The 24,453-nt window shown below is 42.6% G+C and overlaps 1 protein-coding gene across 2 annotated transcripts in view; it reads left to right on the forward strand.

Moving 5' to 3' along the window:
- The window catches only part of LOC146776281 (ATP-binding cassette sub-family C member 12-like), a 1,395,717-nt gene that overhangs the window by 430,354 nt on the left and 940,910 nt on the right, over positions 1-24,453 (forward strand). For both annotated transcript variants that reach the window (XM_085639684.1, XM_085639683.1), the window contains exon 7: positions 4,909-5,082. In XM_085639684.1, coding sequence (XP_085495810.1) covers positions 4,909-5,082 — 174 coding nt within the window. The remainder of the gene's footprint in view (positions 1-4,908; positions 5,083-24,453) is intronic.

Genomic DNA, 24,453 nt, shown 5'->3' on the forward strand with positions numbered 1-24,453 from the left:
TGAAACATTCTGCACAGTCTGTTGTGCACATTCAAAAATTCATTGCTGCATTTCTTCTTTAAAAATAGCATTTTTCCATGTAAAGCAAGATTCATCATTCACTGCAATGTCTGATTTAGACCTGGAACTAGCAATCGCCAAGTATAAAAAACTGGTCTGTTTATCTCCCTTTACATTCCTTTATGGCTGAATAACCTCCTCAAAATAATTAATTAAGACCGTCTGTGAAGCCTGCAGGTTAACTGGCACGTTCTCTAAGTTCACATTCTCCACATATGACTCATCACTGGTCAAAGCAAATGCTTTCAGATCCTGGCACATGCTTAATTCTGTTTTCAAAAACTTATTTTCGAATTGAACATCAGCCAACTCTCTTTTCAACTCACTACATTCATGTTCTAAGTGTTCAAATTTTCGATACATGCTAAACAATATATTCAAGATGACACCACTGTCTCTGTCTGAAATACCAAATTGTTTTCCTTTTTTGAGAGAGACCCGCTCCCCCTGAAATAACTCAGTTGACATCTGGGAATCTGCAAGCATTTCAAAGAGCATTTTCCTCTTTTAAATTCAACGTTCGAATCCTGTGAGAATGACGCCAAGATGTAATGAATGTGCTTTTCTCAGAAAGGACACACCAAACCCTGCTCTCCCACCTGGGAGGCAAATATACCAAAGCACCTTTAAATTATATACACTTTTGAGCATGTAATGAGTGTGCTTTTCTCTAAAAGGACACAACCAATCCCTGCACTCTGACCTGGGAGGCTAATTTACCACTGCACCTGTAAAAAATACACGTTTGTACAGCACTCCCACTCTGGAGGCAAAAAGACAAATTCAGGTGCTTTTTAAAATAACACACACAAGTTTATTAATGCAATGTTTAAAAAGGTAGGCCAAATATATCAATAAATGCAGATTCCCAGGTATCAAACACTTTTAAATCAAGAAGTAAAATAAAATGCAGTATATACACAAATAGCAAAGAGTAGAAAATATATACATATAAATGGTTAGGAACACCTCACCGACTGAAGTTGCATCATCCTGCCAACTCAAGCTTTGGGAAGCCCGTCAAAAGCCCAGGTAGGAGTTTCAGTCAGGACTCAAGTACCGTCACCTCCACAGCAATACGTCTATTCTGTGGGGAACTTCCACCTGGCCCCCGACAGTTCCCAGCTTAAATATCATTACTAAACGTAAGACGAAGCTTCTAGAAAACCTGGCCCCTTTCTCATTAGAAAAAACCGAGCTGGATGGTACCCGTCTGCGTCAAGGCCAAGACGGAGGCTGCCCAAGCTCTCGTATTTTGACTGCGAGGCAGAGTTGCACATTCTGCAGATAATATCCAGTTCACTCTGGTCAGTGAAGAGCAAAAATACAAGTGAAGAGCAAAAACCTGCCCTCCCCACTTTGCAGCTACGTGTGAGCAGCAAGGCAAAGCCAGAAAACAAGATGAAATGAGGCCATGTCAAAGCCAATAGTAAGCACTCATAATTCTAATAACAACTTGCAAGATTACAAGAAAGAAGAGAAGCAGGCGTATGCAGGACTGTCTCATATATCCAGGCTAGGGTATAACAACACACTAAAGTCAGTTAAACTGGTGGTAGTTGAAGGTCATCATAGGGTGCCCAACCACAAAAGTGGCTCTTTCACTACACAGGCACAGACTGAATAGAACCCCTTGCCCCACACTGCCACTATCACCCATGCCCCAGAAGAAATTAATGCAATGGTGGCCATATTGAAGACGTAAAGTGCCTGTTATATCTACCAAGGCTAAAGACTACTCAGTTAGATTTAATGAATAACACATCTGAACACCCTCTTGAGGGGAAGAATCTGAGGCTAGTTCCTCTAACTCTGGAGAAAAGAAAGGAGAAAAAAGAAATCTTGATGCTTGGTAATCCTCCTGGGCTAAAAGTAGGACTAAGAAATGTTCCTCTGTAGAGCATGAGGAAAAACAGCACACAAAAGCTCTTAAAAAGTAAGTAGGTTCATCTTCTCAAGAGAAAGAAGAGGCATTCTACAACATCAATGCCTCCACCGTCATCTCAGCTGACTAAAAATATGAAAATAATGCCACTGGCGATGGTAAACCGGACTATGCCTCTGAAGGTGAAAAACAATATGTGGAGATGGCAGTGACACAATCATCATAGACGAAAGAAGTATCCACGAACATACCAGTGACTACAAGCCCATCGAAAGGGGTTCTGTCCATGAGGATCCATTGGCGACTTGCCCATTAATGACTGAATCATCAACGGTACAACCACCATCGTCATTGGCTATTATACCACTGAAGCATCACTGCACATGATGCCATTCTGTCCGGAGCATACCTCTCCAAGCAAAATTCCTCTTCACCCTCCAGCAAAAGCCTCTAAAAATGGAAATGGAGAAGGAATCAGGTCTGATGATCCTTTTGGAGTGGCTTACACTCTAGGGCAGGTTAATATCAAATGCCAGAACACTGAAGAGGAACAGGTGCATTCCCCAGAGCAACAACCAGAGACATAATTCACTCCCTAACACTGCGAGGACAGAGAATGCTATGACTGCTACTATGGCCCTTATGTATTTATGTATGACACCTATGAACAAAGACATATGATGCGGGTACCAGTGTACCTTATTAAATATCTAAGGCACATAATGGCAGACTATTGCACACTTTTTCTGACTTGGCCACAACAGGCACCGACACCTGTGCCTCCTTAGCAAATCTGGGCTCTCTGGCATCTGCACCATGAATTTCACATGAAGGCAAACAGAATCCACCTCAAATGTAACGTCAAGAAGTGCAACAGTTTGTAGATGTACTTCAACCCCCTCTCGAGGTAGACACATCTGACAATCAATATACAGATGTAGAAGGGGGTGAGATACACTAAAAAGACCTGGCAAGGGGCGACGGATGGGAGGCTTACATCTGACCTCTTTCAAACCTAAAAACATTTGATAGGGTTGCCAACAGGGTTGAGTTACCTATAACAATAAAATAAACTGATTGTTACCTCTTTGACTTCAAGGAACCAGCAAAAAAGTCAGTCAATGCAATTCACATAGTGGATCACATCTAGCAAGAGCGCATAAAATAATACAAACAGCAGTTACAGTGCCATCTGTCGTACCATGAATTGACAAAATCCCTGATAATTTACCTGTATGCCTCTGGGATACCATATAGCAGATTCCATCATCAAGCAGGTGGCACAGTGGAGATGGCACCTTGTACAGCACCAGCGTATCAACAAGGCTATATAATGGATCTGTTGGGGAAAGGATTTTGCTCTATGACCTGCGTGTCAATAAGGATTGCTAATCCCATGGCAATTTTAGACAGCTAGTCAGGCAGATGTGATCCAACATAGCTCCATATCTAAACTTGCTGCCAGATGTTCAAAAGCAAGAAGTAAATGCTATCCTCCATAAGGGACTAAAAGCATGATCTGTACTGAGCAATAGACGTCTCGAATATTTGGACTGAGACAACCAGCCGAGTAGCGGTATTAAGTATAAAAGGATGACTGAGGGCCACTGCTTTCTGGCCAGTGGTTCAAAATGAATTCTAATACATGTCATTTGATGGAGTATGGCTATTTTGTAAGCACGTGGATGAAGCGCTTCAAGGCAGTACATCAGATACATAGACAGCCAGGTCTCTAGCAGCTCTGCGCCAACTAAACCCTCAGTCTTTTTGAGGAAAAAGTGGAATGCAGTCGTACCGAGGCCCATACCAAAATTACAGGGACACACACGTACACACCATATCCACCAGCGTACCAGCTTCCACAGTGTTTCCAGGATTACGTGTCACATCAACAACAGCCACATACCTATAGGCAGGGACAACAGCCTTATTCAAGGCATCAGCAAAAGTTTAAGGCCCAACAGAAAGAACAGGACATCAGGAGTCACAGACTATTTGCAGGCACTGGATACCACGAAATGCACAACATAAAAAGTGGACCCTGTATCAGGCAGCATCTTTACCTTCTGCAACAAATGGTAGGCAGTAAATACAGATAAATGGGTGCAGGACGTCATTCAGTATTGTCAGATATTGGAGTTTATTTAACATTCTCTAATGTTTCAAACTACGCTACAGAAAGGCGCTATACAACTGGTACCAAAACATCATCAACCTATAGGGATGTACTCCAGGCACTTTCTTATAAAAAGGAAAACTGTGAAAGAGTGGAGGAACATTTTAGATCTTTGTCAGCTCAATATATATCTAAAAAACATTCAGGATGTATCAAGCTTTTTAAGTCTTTAAGCCTTGAATTAAATGCTGGCAAATGGCAGACTATTTCACACTTATTGAGAAAAAGTATGCATTGTAATTGTATAAATGTACATTCTAGCTATTTGAATGAGTGACACATGAATGAGAATGTAGCTCCTTTTTTAGAGTTTCCATTCCTGGGCACTCCTGGGTGATAATTGTCTTTCCAATAAATACCTCTAGACATGTATGGGGTGCACAATTAACAAACCTAAGTTTTGACCGGGGGGGGGGGCATGGGCAAATAATGTGGCAAGAGCATTTTGCACTGTTCCAACATGTACAAACTCAGAATGGGCTTCACTTGCCAGCTGGCTCAGTTCTACCTGGTTAAAATCATGGTTGCAACATCAGCATCACTTAAATCAGTCGTTATCAGCTTGTTGGTATTAGGTCTTTAGTGTTGTTATGCTTCTGCCCCTATTATACTATTATACTCACTTGCATATAATTGACCTGAGCCCTAACGATAGCACTATGAGTTACATGCAGCATTATTTTAATTCATGATATCATAATTTTTTGAAGGCTACTCATCTGACCAAAGACTATACAACCTGCAAAGGAAGTGTACACTATCACCCATTCTTCTCAATTTTTTCCAGGTAATGAATTTGCTCTGCAATGATGGTCATCGCTTGTTTGACGCTGCTTTGTTAGGCCCGTTGGCCTTCAGCACGCCGGTTTTCCTCATTATTTGCTCAATTTTTTCCTATGTAATTCTTGGCCCCACTGGCCTTCTTGGAGTTGCTGCTTATCTTATATTCTTGCCTCTTCAGGTAAGACCTTGTTTTCCAAACATTTATTTGGTGTTCACACTCATAATCCACAGGGGCTGCACAATATAGGAGTGGTGGGACAAAGTGCAATGAATATTGTTTTATATGGCCTACCATTTACTGGTGAGGAACATATGCATGCAAACAGAGGAAACACTCACTTAATCAAAAGAGGTGCTATTCAGAAAGGTAAATTGTTTGTAAATTTAGGATTACGACTTTATTTACGTTTGTTTGTGCCTGTTAGGAATTCACAATACGATTCCTGGCTGGTGTAAGCCGCTCTGTGTGTGCAGTGATCTGCACCACAATAGCAGAGTTCTCAACACCTATTGGTGCATTTCAAAGTCTGGTTAGCCTTCAAAGGTTTGAATGGCTACAACATAGACATTTGCCACCATTAACAAGCTCTTCTTATTACCCTTGCCATCCTAGAATGGATTTTTACTTAGGCCAAGGGCTGGCATAAATCCCTTCCCAATGTGGGAAGGGGAATTGATCATCTATAGGTTTGGTGGGGATGTGCAGAAGGGGTGTCTCCACTGGGAAACTATTGTCCCTGTGGAGAAAAAGAAACATAAAAATGTGTGTTTGCACAGCAGACCCTGGTCCCCCTGCATGGAGTACTATGCACAGCGGGAAACAAATTGTCCATGTGGAGAAAAAAAATTGCATTTGTGCAAGGGATCCTATTCTCCCTGCTTACAGGGAAACTCCTCACAGCAGGAATAGGCCACCACGGGGAAAGCCACATGACTTCCCAGGAATACCCATGTAAACTTGATCCTGGTGGTACTTTCCATGTTCATGCAATTTCCTGAGAATATTTTTGAATCCCAGAATGAGGTCCTTAGGGTGTCAAGAAGAGTACAGTCAACCACCTGCCAGTCCGCCAGTCAGCAGAGTCCCTCACCTCCACCTTTTGAGTGAAAGATGAGCTGCTGTATGTAGACATTTTCATTCAATGCATGTATCTAAAACATTTCCTGCTAAACGGAAATATTGGCCAAAAATAATGTCACTGTGGCCCATATGCATTTTTTGCAGAAACAAATTGTCAAAGCAAGGGTTTATTTCTGCAAAAATAATCTGTGAACTTGGCTTTCAGGGAATTATCTCCCTGCTTATGAGAGTCATTGTTTTTTGTTTCTATCGATGATCAACGTGGCAGTCACAGTGGTTGTTAATTAGAAAACATGGGTGTTAGAAGGCCTGACTAAGTAAAGTGGGGCTTACAACAGTGTGAAACTAGTAGGTGGACTGCAGAAAAGGATTTTCCATGGCAAAGTTGGGTGAGGCTTTCATTTATTCCAGTTCTACTTTCTTCGAAGCTCTAAGTGACCCCATCAATAAGCACTCAGATATCAACAGAGGTGTACATGGAAACACATTTATCAGTGTTATTTGAATGGGTAGGATCTTGCTTGATTTTACTCTATATGTACTTAGAGAGTATGCAGTACACTGTCACTTTAAAAGTAATAATTCTGCTACAGATGAATTTTTGGCATAGGGGTCATAATGTGGGAGCAAAACAACAGCTATTTTGTATTGATGTATTGTTTGTGGTTTTCATCTTTCTGTGAAATGGGAGTCTCGCTGGTATCCATAAAGAATAGAATATCTCTGTGCATGTGTAGGATCCCAAGAAGACAATTTAAACATTTTTTTACAAGGAAAACATGCCCATTACATGCAACATTATATTCTTCTTCTTTTTCTCTGGTTTTAAAAAGTAAATACAATTAGCCAAGTTAACGTACAATACATTTGGCAGAAAATATTCCTGAACTATCCTCTTTTTAAACCACAAAATAAAGGAAACAGGTATCCACTAATAAGCTGGGTACACACAGTGTCAATTAGACACTGCACCTGTAAAAAAAATCCAAAGTTAAACAGATTTCCTATTGTGCTGTGGTTGGCCAGTCAGGCAGTTTGTTTTTCTGGTTCATCAGAGAAAGCACCTCAAACACTGTTGCCATTCTAATTCTGTTTGTGCAGTTCTTTGGGTTAACTGAAGAACTTTTTATATCTCCCTTACATTTCATTCCCTTTTCACCTGCTTTTTCCTATGAGCTATTTCTTTCCTAGACTCTTCTTTGGGCACTATGCCAGATTTTTTTGACAGGTACCCTTTGGTAGAGGTAAGATATCGTAGAAAGATGAAGATGATGTATGTGTTGTCTGCCTACCAAATTCTCACTCCACTGTGAGGTGTAAAATCTGTGAGGAGTTGCCTTGCAGGTGCCCATGGATAGTTAGGGATGCATTGTGACTATATCCTGGCATATTAACGTTTCTGACACCTTTTCTTTTTCTTTCCAAACGATTACTGTGTGTCCTCTACATGATTAATGTGGACAATGCGATCACTTATAAACGTTTGCATCTTTGTGCCATGCATGGCTTTTACTCATGTTTTAACTTGTTCCACTTTGGTCATTATGGCAATGATTTTTTTTGGCAGATACAGTAAGGTTAAGACATTTTAGGTTGATTTGTCTTGCTACCTTGCTTAGACGCTGCAACTTAATATACAGAGTTTTTTCTTATGTTCTATTCTCTTTTGATGTATTCATGTACAGACATCTGTAAGAATGCACCTGTGGCTAGGGGTGCAGTAGCCCTTGGATACAAAGGTCTACTAGTTACTCTTTTGGACGACGCTACTTGAAATTAAGGAGTTATACTAGTAAGCTGTTCAAACCTTTGGAAAATCCCTTCTTCCATGTTTACAGCATCGGGGGGGGGATATTTGTTCACCTTCTGTAACTTAGTATAGATTTCTTTTTCAGATGTGTGCAACTTTATTATACTTTGGTTATTATTCGCTCAGCTTTTCCAAGTTGCATACAAATTACTACTATAAGGTGATAGGCCAACAATTCTTTCTGCTTGCCTTATTGTATAATAGTGTTCTATTAAAGAGTTAAGGTTTGGTGTTACATTGGTGATACTGATGGTGTCACTTTGTCGGGTGTTCTTGGTTCACCTTATATATTTCTTTCTTTTTTCTTGATAGCGGTTTGTCATCCCAACACCTTGTACTGACTGCTCTTTTTTTGCTTTTTACCTTTTATTGTCAATATTGTAATTTTCTTCTTGGATTATTTTTACTGGTGGCATTAGTCTCATGAATTTCTTGTTTTTTGCACAGTTTGTTTTTTTAAATTGCATCGGTTACTACATTATTGTTTGTATGTGGGCATTTATATCATGAATTTTCTTGTATTCCAACAGCCCTGAAGATGTCTTTTTTAGACAAAATATGTGTTGTCTACTTTATCCATTGGATGTCATATAAGAAACAACCAACTATAGCCTACCATATGTATTTCTTTGTCTGAACTATCTACATGTTGTCTGGCGCTTTGTAATTTGGCACTTTGTTTCTATGAATATGGGCATGTATTCTTACTTGACCGTGGGGTTTTCTTCTTCTTTTCAATATGTTGAATGGTATTATTGCTTTTCACATTTTTAATAAGGATCATTTTCTCTATACACTAACGTATTGGAATACATTTTGTTACTGTTTATGTTATCAAACCTTTGGCTAATTTAGTGTAATCATACATGGCGGATTTGTTAATGGTGGTGTGCTCCAGTTTAGTATAGCACATGGATAGTGACTACTGGCACGGCTCCTCAGGTAGGATTGAAGTGTGGACTTTTAAACGTAAGGTCTCTCCCTAAACACTCTTCAGAAATTCAGCTGTTGATTGAAGTACATGACTGCGATATTCTGTTCATGACAGAAACCTGGCTTGTACCCGGTCTGGATTTGGAACTCGGCGCTATCTGCCCCCCTGGGTTCAAAGCCTTTCATAAGCCTAGACCTAATGGCAGGGGTGGCGGAACTGGGATGGTTTTTAAAGAAAGTTGGGATTTCTCGCCATTCGACATCGATGAGATTTCGCAGATAGAATCCCTGGGCTTCTCACTGAAAGATAGATCAGGCCATGTCTTGACTGGAATTTTATGCTACAGACCTCCGGGGACTATGAGCGAACAATCTCAACAGCAGTTCCTGGATGTGATTGGTAATTTGGCACTCTCTCATCGCAGGCTACTGATCCTGGGAGACTTTAACCTTTGGCCCAATGCTATGTTGAAAACTGCGTATAATAACATCGTTCAATCTTGCGCCAATCTTAATCTTTCACAACATGTGTTGGAACCTACACACTCGGCAGGACATGCTCTTGACCTAATCTTTGCGGAAAAGAATGTAGTGATTTTGGACAACATCCTCCCAGTGGATTGGTCCGACCACCATTTAATTAGATTTAGAGTCCTATTAACTCTTAGGGGCTGCCCCCCCTCGCTTAAAGATAGCAATAGCGTCTTGGGCAGGGATTGGAAATCCCTAAGAAGGAAAGCTCAGTGTGCTCCTTTATTTGGGGAGACCCCTCTCCCTGTGCCAGGGCGTTCAGTCGACTGTAACTTTCAGGAGCTCTGCAGCTATATTACAACTACTATTAATAGGATTGCCCCACTGAAACGGGTTAGGAAACGAGGTTCCCCGTCTGCCCCCTGGTTCTCCGAGGAACTTAGAGTTTTTAAAATTCAATGCAAACACGCAGAGAGGCAGTGGCGTAAGCAGTACTTGACCAGCGATAAGATTATTTGGCGCAATCTACTGGTCAGGTACAAGCAAGCCATTGCGTCCACTAAAGCGCTCTACTTTGCCGATCTTATTTCCAACTCCCCGAATAGTGCTAAATGTGTTTTTAATATTTTGAGAGATATTGTTAATCCTGAGTGTTTGGCGAACAAGATCATCCCCTCGCAGGATTTGTGTGATGGGCTGGCTGCCTTCTTTCACAACAAAATAAAGGGAATCCTTGAAGGCATGCAGCCTAATCCTGCAACTAGTTGCATGGCTGGAACAGGTCCTTCCACAGTGGATCCGCCTGACTGTACGGTGTTCAGGCCATGCGAAGGGGTATCCGTGAGACCTTGTATAGATCATTGGACCTGCCCTTCTCTGGAGAATTTTTCAAGAATGGCTTTGAAAGTCTGCTCTGGTTCTCCTTTAGACCCTATTCCGCAGAAATACTGGAAGGAATTAGGGTCAGACACCTTTCCGCACCTCCATATGATTATTAATCAGTCATTAATCAGTGGTGTAGTCCCAGCCTGCTGGAAGGATGCGTTGGTTTCCCCCCTTCTAAAAAAACCCTCGCTGGATCCCGCTTGCTACGGGAACTATCGTCATATTTCCTTACTGCCCTATCCAGCCAAGATAGCTGAACGATTTGTCAGCCAGGAGCTTTCAGGGTTTCTTGAGAGCAACGGGATTCTGGAGGAAAATCAGTTTGGCTTTCGTCCGGGGCATGGTACCGAGTCTGCTTTGATCACTGCTGTGGACGATTTGCGAATGCGGGCGGACAAGGGTCACTCGGCAACTTTGATATTGCTTGACTTGTCCGCCGCATTCGATACGGTCAGCCACAGCATTCTCCTACATCGGCTCGAGGAGATAGGAGTCACAGGCTTGGCCCTTAAATGGCTTCGCTCCTACTTATCAGATAGACGGCAGGCGGTTTTTCTGCCTCCTTTCCAGTCGGACTTCTTGCCAAACAAACAGGGGGTTCCACAGGGCTCTTCTATTAGCCCCATTCTGTTCAATGTTTACATGCGCCCTTTGGTGCAGACCATTAAGTCCTGTAACATCTCTGCAGTCAACTATGCCGATGATACGCAATTGATCATCTCCTTGGATGGGGATGATCAGGTGGATTCTTTATCCACCTTCCACAATTGCATGATGGAGATGACGACTTGGCTGAGGAACAATGATCTGCAGTTTAACGGTTCCAAAACTGAGATTCTACATTGCTCAGTGGGGAGGGTGCCTTTTACCCTGCCTTCCAATTTTTGGCCTCTCCCTCTGGATACCCCTCTGGTTCCAGTAAAGACTGTTCGTAATTTGGGGGTCTGCCTTAATGAGAAGCTAAGTCTGGAGTCACATGTCAATAAGATAGTTTCAAGCTGCTATCTGATCATGAGAGGTTTACGTAGGATTTTGCCCCTTCTTCCTTCTCATGTTCGAGGTACCGTGGTCCGATGTACTATTCTCAGTCGCCTGGACTACTGCAATGCCCTGCTGCTTGCCTCCCCTGCATATCTTATTTTGAGACTTCAACGGATCCAGGCAGCTGCCGCAAAACTTGCTCTTCTTAGACCGCGTTTCTCCTCCAGCACTAGGACCTTGTCTGAACTACATTGGTTGCCCGTGCATCAGAGAATTTTGTTTAAATCTCTGTGTGTAGCTTTTAAGGCTCTTCATGGCTTTGGCCCTTTACCGCTGCAACATCTTTTTAGATGGTATATACCTACGCGCATGTTGCGCTCCTCTTCAGCTAGGTTGGCCTTGATTCCCAAAACAATGAGAGCCACCTTGGGTGGTCGTGCTTTCAGCTCTGCGGCTGCACGTTTATGGAATAGCCTTCCTGTTGAGTTACGAGTGATCCAGGATCTGACCCTTTTCCGCAGACAGCTGAAAACCTGGTTGTTCCCTAGAGCCTAATTTTTAGCCTCCCCTCCGTTTTTCCTCCTTCACTCTGTCTTTAGCGCCAGGATGCCCGTAGGGTTGCAGTGCGCTCTACAAATTTAAATACATACATACATAGTAAAAGAGATCACCTGAGAACCATGCATTGGGAAGTTGCCGGCTTTGCCTCATTGTCCACAAGCTCTAAGGTAGCAGGAGAAATTTCTTCCTCCTTTTTAGACTGCGGTGTGACTTTCAGGACCCTTGAGTAGGCAGTTGAAGATAACATCAAAGCATGCAAAGTTAAGGTACTCGTTGTCAAGACATTTAACATTAAGGTACTCATTGCAGTGATAGTTGACATTGAAGCATTAGGCATTGAGATTGTTAATTCTGATTCAGTCAAGGATTTCAGGAGTTTCCCTGTTAGCATCTGCTGTTTTTCGATTCAGTGAGATCTGTTTCAGTATGGGGGAGTAAAGTGTTATGCAGGATCCTCCCATCACTCTTGCCATAGAGGTCAGGCACTGGTGTCCAGAGAGAAGATGATTTCCTAGAGGAACATCTTTTATACCCAATCATCTATAACGTCACAAACCTTCATAGAAGAACTCCTCCTAGTTCCATTAGTGGAGGATGATTTTCAGCCACCTCAAGGCCCCACTGGGTCCATCTGCATCTTCACCACCTCACGTATGTGACACTCCTCTAATACCAGCTCCTTCAGCTCCACAGAAGCAAAATGAGAAGTGATTTGGCCATCACAATGCAGATCCAGACCCCACAACTATCTGAGAAGAAACTCTTCTTCTTCAGGATCAGACAAGTGGGTTTCTTTCCAGTCTCCAGATTCACTATCTCCTAGTGTATCCCTGGGGGATGGTGAGATCTCATTTCATGAAATTACAAACACTACGACATATGGATCTATTTATGAGATGTCAGTTATTTTCCAGACTCTACTTTCAAATCCTTAAGCACATTCTGTGGTTGCTCTGGTTCCAGGTCTTCTAGAACCTAAACCTTCTGATGCCAGTATCTATAAAATCAGTAGACCGCTATCAAGAAAAAAAATTCAAATTGAGTTTAACTATGACATTTTGCAGTTTTTGTAGATGGTAGGAACTTTTTGGGGCAGCTCAAAGTAAGCTGAGCTTTCGTATTGCTTTCTTGACTGGACAGTCATTTAATGCTTTAATTTCTGCGGAAGGATTGGAATGGGAAAGGTCTCCTTAATTGTTTAAGGTGAAAAGACAGAATTAGTGACTGCTGCTACCTGGTACTCTGTAGAAGTGTTATTGTTAAATATGATGCCAAGATTCTGGGCTGATTCAGCAGGTATAGGTCACTGGCCCAGTGCTGACATCCTCAAGATAAGGTCCCATCTAATGAATTCTTTGAAGATTGGAATTATCTCATTGTTGCTGGGATTGAGATTGAGAAAATGTGTCTTTGTCCATCTTTGGGTGGCTTTAAGTGCAGAAGAGATGCCTAAAAGGTTCTCGGACGGGTTGGTGGAGAGACGACAGACAGGTTGTGCATGGTGAACATAAAAATAAGATTTCACCTGATACTTTTCTAATATGAATACGAGAGGACTTGAGTAAAAAGGACATAATAAATGAGAAATACATTGTTGCTCCTTGTGTATTTTGTGGTGGATTAATTGAGAACTGTTTGATAGAAATAAAGTGATCCATGATAACACAGTTCCACCAATTAAAAAAAAAAACTGATCCATTCCAAAAGGATCATGGGATCAATGGTGTCAAAAGGGCTGCAGAGGTCACGTAAAATGAGGACAGCTCCCCGTCGCCACTGTCCACCTTTATTTGGAGGTCATGAATTACCATAGTTACAACCAATTTGGTGCTAAGGCCAAGTTGATGGTCTCTTCAATAAAATCTTGAAGCTGTTAAGTGATTGTGTTATGCATAATCTTTGATGTATATATCAAATAGGGAAATTGGCCTAAATGTTTTTGAGTCCATGGCTCACACAGATAGTTTCTTTTTTCTTTTTAGAATTGAACAAAAAAACTGTATGATTAAATGGGATAGGGAAAATGCCAGTTGACAGTAAAGAATTTATGATACCTGTTGAATAGGGGACAACCTGAGCCGGCGTAGAACTCGGTTGTCTGGAGATATAGATGGTCGACTTAGTTAGACTAAAAATGACAAAAGATTGGTTCTTGCAGACACTGTTTGTTGGACTTGCTTCAGAGGTTAGCATGCCTTGTCTAATTTCTGGTTTTGGTAGCATAGCTAAAAGATCAGAATGGGGTCAGTGTAAATTGTATGGTCAGCTGTGGGATTAACCTGCTTCGTATGTCTTCTAAGTATTCTGTCTAAAAAAATATTAATCAGAAACTCTGATCACTAATGCTTGAGAGGTACAGGGTTAATAGGGATATTGAGTGGACTAAATGAATAATGGCGCAGGACAATCCATTTGTGGCTTTTTTGCATTATTAATTTTGTTTGAATAATAAAATCTCTTTCCTACTTCTATTAGAAAGCAGTTGTCTGGGAAAGTAATTTTGGCAGCCGTCTCACCATTCTTTCTTAAGCTTCACCAGGTGTAATACAGAGCATCGGGCTGAGGCAGGTTAAGCCATGTTGTGTATGGCTCCCCCTTGCCTACACTACCACTGCATGTCTTTTAAAAGCAAGGGCAGACGATTTAGGTGGGTCATAAATGACCTAAAATTGAGGATGGATAACAGTGAATAAAATAAATGTTTTTCACTTCGTATTCAGAGTGACATCTTCGCTGTCTATTTGATGTTACTCAGACCCACTTGGTGTAAAATGTCACTGTTATTTACTGTTACCCATCTATAATTCTATATGGGTGCATGAAGGAAAGTAAAGTAGAAGTAGGCGGAATAATGGGAAGACAGATAGGAAAGATGGCGTGGGGGTCATGTGTTTCACACAGACTCTGGTTTACAGAGACAGTGCATAGGTGAATGTTTAGGTCTAATCCCAGTAGTGTTCAGGAAGCTGCATGAGGGACAGCGTTGAATTTCCAAGCCCACATGTGCAATTTGTATTTCCTCTTTACCTACACCAGCAACTTATGTGCAATATTGCATAGCAATTCATAACAGTTTTCATGTGTTGCCTCACTTTGCAGCCGTTACGCATCCGGTGCGGTTTCTCTGCAAAAACACAAGCCTTCATAGCTGCACAGGAAATGTCCAATGCTGCAGGCACCCAGAGGTGCATTGTTCTTGTTACAGGGCTATGCATTGGCTTTTTTAGTGTGTCAATGGCGGGCGTGCAACATTTCACATCATCACCTTGCTTTTAAGCTATTGTGCACATTCAACGAATGCCATCCTGCAAGTATTGTGACTCATTTTGGCAGATAGATTGGCAGTTATATTTTCTTTTATTTGTTGAAGGTTTTTGAGGATCGTAAGTAATCTTAGGGCCTGATTTAGATCTTGGCAGAATCGGCTCTTTTGGTGGTCTTCCCGGCCACCATCTTGGCGGTCGGCCCACCTGATTTAGATGTTGGCGCTTCCATAGATGAAAGATCTCTGTGCTCCCACCAACTCCGCCAGGTTTCCTTGACCGTATTGACGGCAGCACTGGGTGGAACGGCTGGCGGCAGGACTCCAGGCAAGATTTCCTCCAAGCTAATTACCATCTGCCTTCCTGCCGGGCCAACTGTGGCGGGAAAGCCTATTTTCTGGTGGCAGAATGTTAGGAAATGAGGCAATGTCTTATCTATTTCCTGCATCCCGCTTCAGTTTCCTGATTCTGTGTCTTTGTCCATGTCCTCCCATTGCTGCACTGATACCATCACAATGTCAAACAAGTTTGTTGTCGCTGGGATCGAGGCAAGCCACTTGTACATTACTCCTATGTATCATATGGAGCGGGTCATTCAGTGGTGTGTCAATGTTGCGCAAGCAGCATTCAAGAGGTAAATCAAAGAGACATACCACATTGCGTACATATGCATTGCATGCTAACCTGACACATATGTTTTTAGACTCATTAATAAGTAGTTCTTATCAGTCTTCACTGCATCAGGACCTCACTCCGCTGAGAAACTGCTGCTCGTAGACCGCCAGCCCAGCGGGAACATGTAAATAAGGTTGGCACAATACTGCAAGCCTGACTGTAACAGAGTACTGTGCATCAGTAGGGAAGCTACCGCTAAATACCAGCAACAGGATCCTTGCTCCAAAACGTGTTGGGCTGTTTTTTCTTCCATTACTTTGAATCAAATAAATGTACAGTGAATAGAAAAGGAGTGGCAGCCCGTCTCCTTCTTACCCTAGGAATGTGAGGGATTGATTTGGGTGACTGGATAGTTGGTATATTGAGGGACTCGGCTACCCCGGAGTACACTGACCGCACCCAAGCAGCTGGAAAATTCAGCGACTCGGTTCTTTTGGATATAAATGTGATATTTTAACACTATGGGCCTCAATATGATGCCGGTCAGACGAGCGTCCAACCGGCATCATAGCGGAAACGAGATCGCCTGAAAAGGATTTAGTAGTCTCGATTCCATGATTATGATGCAACCAACTTGGAAAGTGTAGTAATCAGGTCCACACTGGTAGGTATGATTCAAGATGATTTATTCAGGTTAGTTACAGGATCAGTAGTACAGCCAGTGTAGAACCAGAGTTAAGCCAGTGAAGAGCCAGTAAAGAGCCCTTAAAGAGCCCCACCAGGAGCAGCCAGCCAGGCGCTCAGCCCATCTCCAACTGTGTGTTTCACAGATCAACATTCCACATGACATCATCACCCAGTGTTCCACTGATGGAGAAGTAAATAGGAAGAAACACACTGTACCAAGATATAACATATCCTCCTTCCTTCCAAAAGAATAACCAAACAAAGAAATAAAGAATCAGATAAAGAGCTCAGAAGAACCAAACTAAATAGAAGGATACAAGGGCGAACAGAGCGAAGGTAGAAAAAGAGAAAACAGAAAACAAGCAAAGGTCTTAAAGAAACAAATAACCTAACTTGTTTGCCATCCTCCTTCCTACAAATGAGAAAAAAAAACGTCAATGAGTACTCCCTCTGCACTCCAACTGGCCAGGTGGGTGTGCGAGAGAGCAATCACATCAGTAAGAACAACATGACAGAGAAGACGAAGAATACGTAAGATTAATCATGCTTCCCTGTGATAGAATTAATGATAAAAAAACATTTTTTTAACAGCACTGGGTAAAACAACAAAGAAAGATCTGAGCACCCAGTGAACATGAAGTTAAAGCGCAAGGCGACTTACATTAACAGTAACGTGATGCGCAGGGCGGCTTACACACAAAAGAGACAAACAAAACATGAAGCGCAGGGCGACTTATACATACATAACATGAAGCGCAGGGCGGCTTATACTAACGTGAAGCGCAGGGCGACTTATACACAACTATAACGTGAGGCGCAGGGCGGCTTACACACAAAACGCAAAACACATGAAGCGCAGGGCGGCTTATACATAGATAAACATGCCGCAAAAGGTCAAATAAAAGTGTGCATGTGAACAGTATACACTGAAACAAAAGATACATACCTCATAGAGAGGTCAATTTTGTGCTCAATATGAGCATATAAAACACTTGTTGAACAACATAGCTCACTAGAAATGTCACTGAGCAACGACATACCATGCATTTGAAATGGAATACCTTGTAAACTGTAAACAAAATTAACATCTCGATACATTTGCCACGGAGCTTTGAGATTTTGATGTGAAAAATAGACATTTAAACCGGTAAAATGAGGCATAGTCACTAGATGGCAGCATAGATCAAAGAAATGAATGAAGACAGTAATGTACATTCATAAATTGCACTCGAAGGAGCAACAAAGCAGCAAAGATGATACAAAATCCTCACAATGGTGTGCAGTACGTTTGAAAAATGTTCACCACAAAGACACTGAAATAATAATTTTGTAAAGCGTGTGAAATCCATGAGACTATGAAGGAACGAAGGTGGAAATACCTCGTAAACGATTCGGTGACATGCTGGAGGTTGCTCAAAATTCCCGTTGCTTCATACTGAATACAAATTTGAGAACAAATTCTCGTTCCTTCGCTAAAACTGCTCGCTCCTTTGGGACTTACTTGCCGTCCATATTGGTGCTTCCTGCCTCGTCCCTACCTCGTTGTGCAGCAGTCCCCCGCCGCCGCCATCTGCATCAGCGGCCGCAGTGGGGGGACAGGGACGCACTACACTACCCAGCATCCTGGGCGCCGGCGGACCCGCTGACGCCGTGTTCGCGCCGGGAGGCGCTTAAAAGAAGCCCGCTGCCTCCGCGTCGCGGGACGCGCGCGGGCAGCGCCGGGCGGAGCCCGGGCAGAGGGCGGGCCGTCTACGGCCGTCCGAGGCCGGAAGAGGCTGGGCTGGGCCACCCCTCCATCAACTGCACTTCTAAGTAAGTAGCTGTAATTCCTTCAATAACTGTCAGCACCCCTTACAAATGGCTGCTAGAAGGGCTGCGAAAGCCACACCTGTTGGGATGGTAGCGGGGACACTTGACCAATTCATAACGAGGGCAGCATCGGTATTGGAGCACGAAATTGAAATGACACAGCGCCGTTTATCACAAGATCCGGTCTTCCTAAGAAGATCCTCTTTGGGTATTACTGCTCATGTTAGTTCACCTGCTTCCTCTCAATTAAATTCAGCTATTGAGGACTATCCAACAACCACATTGAATACTGGGACCGGTACAGACGCCCGGGTCGATGACCCCACGCATCCACCACGTGGGCAGTTCATTAATATAACTACGGTCCCAATTGAGTTGAACCCAAATAATGATAAGGAGTCAAGACCTAAGGAGGGTGCTATCCCAAAGAAGAGGAAGGCTGTCACCGCGTCACGGGGAAGAAAGTCGAAATATCCTAAAATCACGACCAAATCGCCTCCCCGGACTACGGTACCTTTGGAGTCCTGCTCCCCTGGGACCCTAACAGATACCCCTGCTGAGAATGGTTCACTATTTGTAAATCCATGCTCCCTGGATTTAGACTCATTAGTGGGAAAACTGAGTCTCGTTTTATCCTCTCTTATCCAGCCTGTGGAGCAAAAGTTGCAATATTTAGATGCCAGACTTGGGAAAATGGAGGCTTTACTTGTGGAAAACATGGCCATTACAAAAGACCTACTTGCCATACAAACCCAAGTTAAAGCCCTAGTCCCTTCATCCAATGCCATATACCCACAAACTGACATTATTGCAAAAGATCAACCTCCAATGTCCAACATACAGGGGTCAACCTTGGGCTCTCTTATTACTGACTCTAACAACAGCCTTAATTCTGTGGACAAGGTACATCCCATTCAACCGCTGTTATCGGCATCCCTACCAAACTCTGTTATTCCAGGGAAGGTGCATGTTGCTGGAAATATTAACTCTCAAGCTCCACCATGCATCAACTTACCTCCTGATTGTGCTCCATATGTTGTTGTCCTAACGGAGGTCCCGGAATTACCGAGTAACAAATCGGAATCTTATGAGGAACTTAGGAACAAGACTATGCACTGGCTGAATTCTCATAGATCTTTGCCTAGTTCTATTTATAGTAAAATTTTGTATGTTAGAAGAGTGAGGTGGGTAGGTTCCAGATTTAAAAATGTGCGAGCAGATTGTATAATTATTAATTTTGAGGACTCTAGGGCAGTTGATCATATATGCAGTTGTCAACAGTCAAGCTCTAATACAATGATTAAATCATGGAGGTTAGACTACTTTTATCCAACAGCTCACATTTATTCTCCTCTCGATTACGGGAGGTTTGATTTGAGGCCACAGCAAGAAGACTCCTGGCAGCTTGCACCTAGAAGTAGGGGTAGACAGCCTAGGGGGGAAATGATGGGTATTTCGTTATACAATCGATACAGCTTACTCGATCAAGTTGATTGACTTCCTGTGTCGTTTTGTCGTCCCCTGCCCTACCAAATTGATGCTTACAAAAATGATGAAGTTTCTGTAACTATTAGAAATAAGCATCCAGAGGTGGTAAAAGTTTTATCCAACTCCAGGTCATCTATAGAGGTTGGTGTGGTGCCCAATGAGAATCTGCTTACAATAGTCGGGGAGTTTAGGGATGATCGACCATCCACTATGATTCCTAATTGCTCGTTGGTTCCTCAATCTCAGTATACTAGTGCACAGGCAGATTTTAATTTACTTGGTTTTGGGACACATGGCTTTGCTGGCCCCCGTCATGAGGGTAATGTGGGAACCAAGCTGCCAAATACAAAAGGCTCACTAAAAATTTTATCATGGAACATAGCAGGCCTTGTGTCTAATCTAGATATCCCAGATTGGTACACTTTTGTGGACTCCCATGGGATCTGTTTATTTCAGGAAACATGGGCGACAGGTCCCACCCATAGAGCAGGGTATGTAACTTTTGCAGAACCTGCAGTAAAAGGTGCAAGAGGTAGACCGTCAGGGGGGTTGTGTACCTGGATAGGCATCCACCTTGGATTCACGTTGAAAAGAATAGTGACAAACAGCCCTGATCTCACGTGCATCCAGATGTCTCACAAGAGAACACCCAAGCTGGCCTTGATTAATATTTATTCGCGGCCAGTAAAACATGGTGGAACCTCTGACACCCTGGATATGTTAACTGCGTTACTGCATAAATTGGGGGGCGATGTAGTGTTGTTGATTGGAGGCGACTTCAATTGTCATTTTGAACCAGTACATGGGGTTCCTACAATGACCAAGGCTGAGGATGAGATTTGGTCAGTTCCTCCCCCTATTGCCTACCCTGCTAAAAATTGGTCAGCCTTAGTTCTCCAACTGACCTCCCTCTCCCTCACATTTTCCCTTAGAGCTTGTAATGGTCGCTTTAATAGCGACACCCCTGCTTCCTATACTTATAATGGCCTGGGGCATACATCAGTTATAGACTACTTTCTGGTGAGCCTGACATCCTGGTCAAACATCCTGGATTTTACTGTCTGTCGGCGCTCCGAAAGCGATCACAATCCTTTGATAACTGAGTTGGATTTCCAACTAACCTGTGGGGAGAGTGTTACAACCAGTTCCCCCAGATGTGATCTAAGGCTAGAACAAGGTGGGAGAAGAATTCGATGGGCAGCCGCGAAATCTTCTGCGGAATTAATGCCAAACTTTTATAGAAACTTAGTCCCCCTTCTTGAAAAGACCTACCACGCCTTTAGCGATCCTAATACTATGGATATGACTGCAATCACTGATATCCATAGTCAGATGGTTTCTTTATTAAAGGATACCTTTTATAAAGTAGGTCCTATCAAAACTAAACCATGTCTTGGTGACAACCCCTGGTTCAATAGAGGATGTAGGGTCGCCAAATCAGCAATACTACTGGCTATAAGCCAAGGAAATAGTCAGCACATTATTCAGGCTAGACAAGCTTACAAGAAATTGTTAAAAAATGCTAAATCAGAATGGGAGGCTGATCGTTGGGCCGCCATTTCATCTGCCCTCGCGGCTAAGGATGCGAGGTCTTTTTGGAACCTTGTCCATACTGGGAATCCAGAAGGAGGATCTGCAATTATCCCTAATATTTCAGAGGAAGCTTGGTCCTCTTATTTTAAAGATCTCTACTCTCTCTCTCCCTCCCGCACCCGGGAGGCTCCGCAGAGTCCTTTGGCTCTGAACCCCATTTGGCCTGCGCAAACAATTTCATTGGCGGAAGTAAAGATGGCAATACTCAGGATCCAGCCCAATAAAGCTCCGGGGCTTGATCGTATCCCAGGTGATTTATTCAGAGAAGAACTATCAGTCTGGGCCCCTTATCTCCTGGTTTTATTTAATGCAATTTTGCAGGGGCTACCTTTGCCCAGTACTTGGCTTGGGGCGGAGATTATCCCAATATATAAGAAGGGTTCCCCGCTCCAACCCTCTAATTATAGGCCAATTAGCCTTATTGATGTTATACAAAAAATCTATGCCAGGGTATTGTTACAACACTTGGAGAGCTGGTCTAGTGACAATAATATCTTGACGCCACTCCAGGCGGGATTCAGGGCGAAAATCTCAACAATTGATCAACTATTCCGGTTACAAGTGATATATTGGAAGCATGTGACCTTGGATGGGGGTAGTCTTTTTCTTACTTTTGTCGATTTAAAATCTGCTTTCGACATGGTGGATAGAAAACAATTATGGTCCATTTTATTATCAATGGGGGTTCCACCCTATTTATGCCACCAGTTTAAAATTTTACATGCTGGCACCTTTGCAAGAGTACGCTTCGGTAAACAAGGCCAGTTAACTGGAGCCTTCCCGATTGAGAAAGGTGTTAGGCAGGGCTGTGTCCTTGCTCCAACTCTATTTTCCCTCTTTCTCAACGGGCTTATCGAAGATCTCATGGCCAAAAAAGATATAGACTCCCCCAAATTGGGCGCCCGTAAATTTCCCACCTTAATGTTTGCGGATGACACGCTTCTGCTTTCAAAATCTCCAATGGGGATGCAGCGCGTGTTAGATCAATTCTCCGATTTTTGTTCAAAAAGAAATCTGGTGATCAACATAAATAAGACTAAGTACATGGCTTTTAATGCAAAAACTGTTAACTGCCCCCATCCAATGATGGGTGGCAGACCCCTTGAAAGGGTTTCAACATTTGAATATTTGGGTGTGACTTTAAATGACAAAATGGGTTGGGGTCCTCAAGTGGCCAAGTCCAATCTAAGACTAACGCAAGCAGCAGGGGGAATTCTTAAAGTTCAGAAGAGTTGTACCCTTAAAATTGTCAGAGCCCCGCTTGAAATTTTCAAAGTGAAAGCCAGGGCCTCCTCTCTCTATGGGGCAGAACTTTGGGGTCATACACCAACAAGTAACCTATCTATAACTGAAAATAACTTTCTTAGACAACTATTGGACCTCCCAAAAAGCACTCCTCTACTCCCATTAAGACTTGATCTTAATGTCTGTCCAATTGCAGACGCTATTGCCATTCGACCGTTACTCTATTGGAAGCGTCTCTGGAGTACACCGGAGTTGGTGAGCTACAAGGAGGAGCTCAAAATTGTCATGGCTTCTATTGGTTCTGGAAGGATTCCTTGGCTAGCCTTTGTAAAACAGTCACTTATATCGAATGGCTTTGAGGAACTCTGGTCTAATCCTGAAGTTTCCTGCACAGCCATCTCAAAGAAGATTGTGACTAGTGCGGTCAAGGAAAATAACCTAAGTAATCTCCTTCGCTCCGTAAAATCCTCAAGCTTAACCGATATTTTTCTGGATGTAAAATCCTTTTATAGCTTTGAGTTTGCGATTGATCTAATTCAACCAACACTAGCTAAGAAACTTTATCTACAGTTTAGATACGGCACATTGCCATTCTTTTACATTTCTGACAGGTGGAAGGGGGGAGCTGTACGCCCCTGCCCTGGCTGCATTACTGAGGATGAAACCCCGGTTCATGTCATCCTATTTTGCCCAGCTTATGCCTATATTAGGAAGCCATGGATAATACAGTTGTGCAAGAACCTGGGTATAAAACATTATTTGGCCTTTTTTAGGATATTAAAAACAGACACCTATCCATTAATTGTCTGCACAGTAGCCAAATTCTTACATTCAATGTGGATTGCTCGAAGGAATTTGATCAATAATGCTATTTTAACTTAAAACTAGCCAAAATGAATTTAAGAGAGTAGAAATATTTTATTCTTTTTAGGAATAGTATTGCTATGACAACTTTTAAATCCATGGAATTATTTATATTTTTAAAGGAACAAATGTTTTAACAACCATGTTATGTTGTGTAACTGCATCCATGAAACGGACTGTCTGTTTTGTCGTTTTGTTTATTTTCTGTTATGTGCTTTTATGGTGAATTCAACCGCAATAAAGCTATTTGAATTGAATTGAAAATCCTCACAATGGTGTGCAGTACGTTTGAAAAATGTTTACCACAAAGACACTGAAATAATAATTTTGTAAAGCGTGTGAAATCCATGAGACTATGAAGGTACGAAGGTGGAAATACCTCGTAAACGATTCGGTGACATGCTGGAGGTTGCTCAAAATTCCCGTTGCTTCATACTGAATACAAATTTGAGAACAAATTCTCGTTGCTTCCAGTTGAAAACGAAAGAACATCATTGCACCTAGAAGAACACGTGTAAATCTTGCTCCCACGACACCTCCGCTGACAGCGTAAATCTACAATTAACTTTATAAAACAACTCACTTGACGACAAACGTGGTTGGCAAAAAGGAGGAAGAAAGACATTTCACGTTCCATAACAAACAATGTGAATGGATGAATCCTCCAGCTCCAAGATGGCGTCACGCAATCTCACGCCGTGCAGGGTGGTTCACGGCACATCAGTGCCTACAAACGCTGATGGGCAAACACAGAGCTTCGAAGAACGTCACCAAGATAACAATGGCAGGCCCGTATCCAGACGTAGAGGAGGTAAGAGCGCGCATAGGCAGCAACACGCGCCTTATTTTAAAATCACAACACGGCGGTTGAACTGCCAAAAGTCTAATGGCCTCCCCAAAGCATATTAATTAAAAGTGTATACTCACAAAAAGTCCCGCTACAGCCAATGTAGAAGAGTAGACCTCGCATAGACCCATGTGAAGATTAGTTTAATATACTCCTGGCAACGTGATGTTGTAGGCTTACTTCAAACCCGACGTTGACAGAGGCTGCCAGAACCATTACTGATGTCTAAAAAGAACATCCTTGTGCACGGGAAAAGAAAGTCCATAAACTACATTGTAATGACCTCAGCATTTTAGTACACCTGGGCTGACACGGAGGCACACCGAGTAGGAAAAACTTTTGCACCAACCCAAAGGAAAGTCTTGAACATGAACAGAAACGTAGATGATACACAGTAGATGTTTGTTGTGGCAAAA

The sequence above is a fragment of the Triturus cristatus genome, chromosome 12 (assembly GCF_964204655.1).
Source record: "Triturus cristatus chromosome 12, aTriCri1.1, whole genome shotgun sequence".
NCBI lineage: Eukaryota > Metazoa > Chordata > Amphibia > Caudata > Salamandridae > Triturus > Triturus cristatus.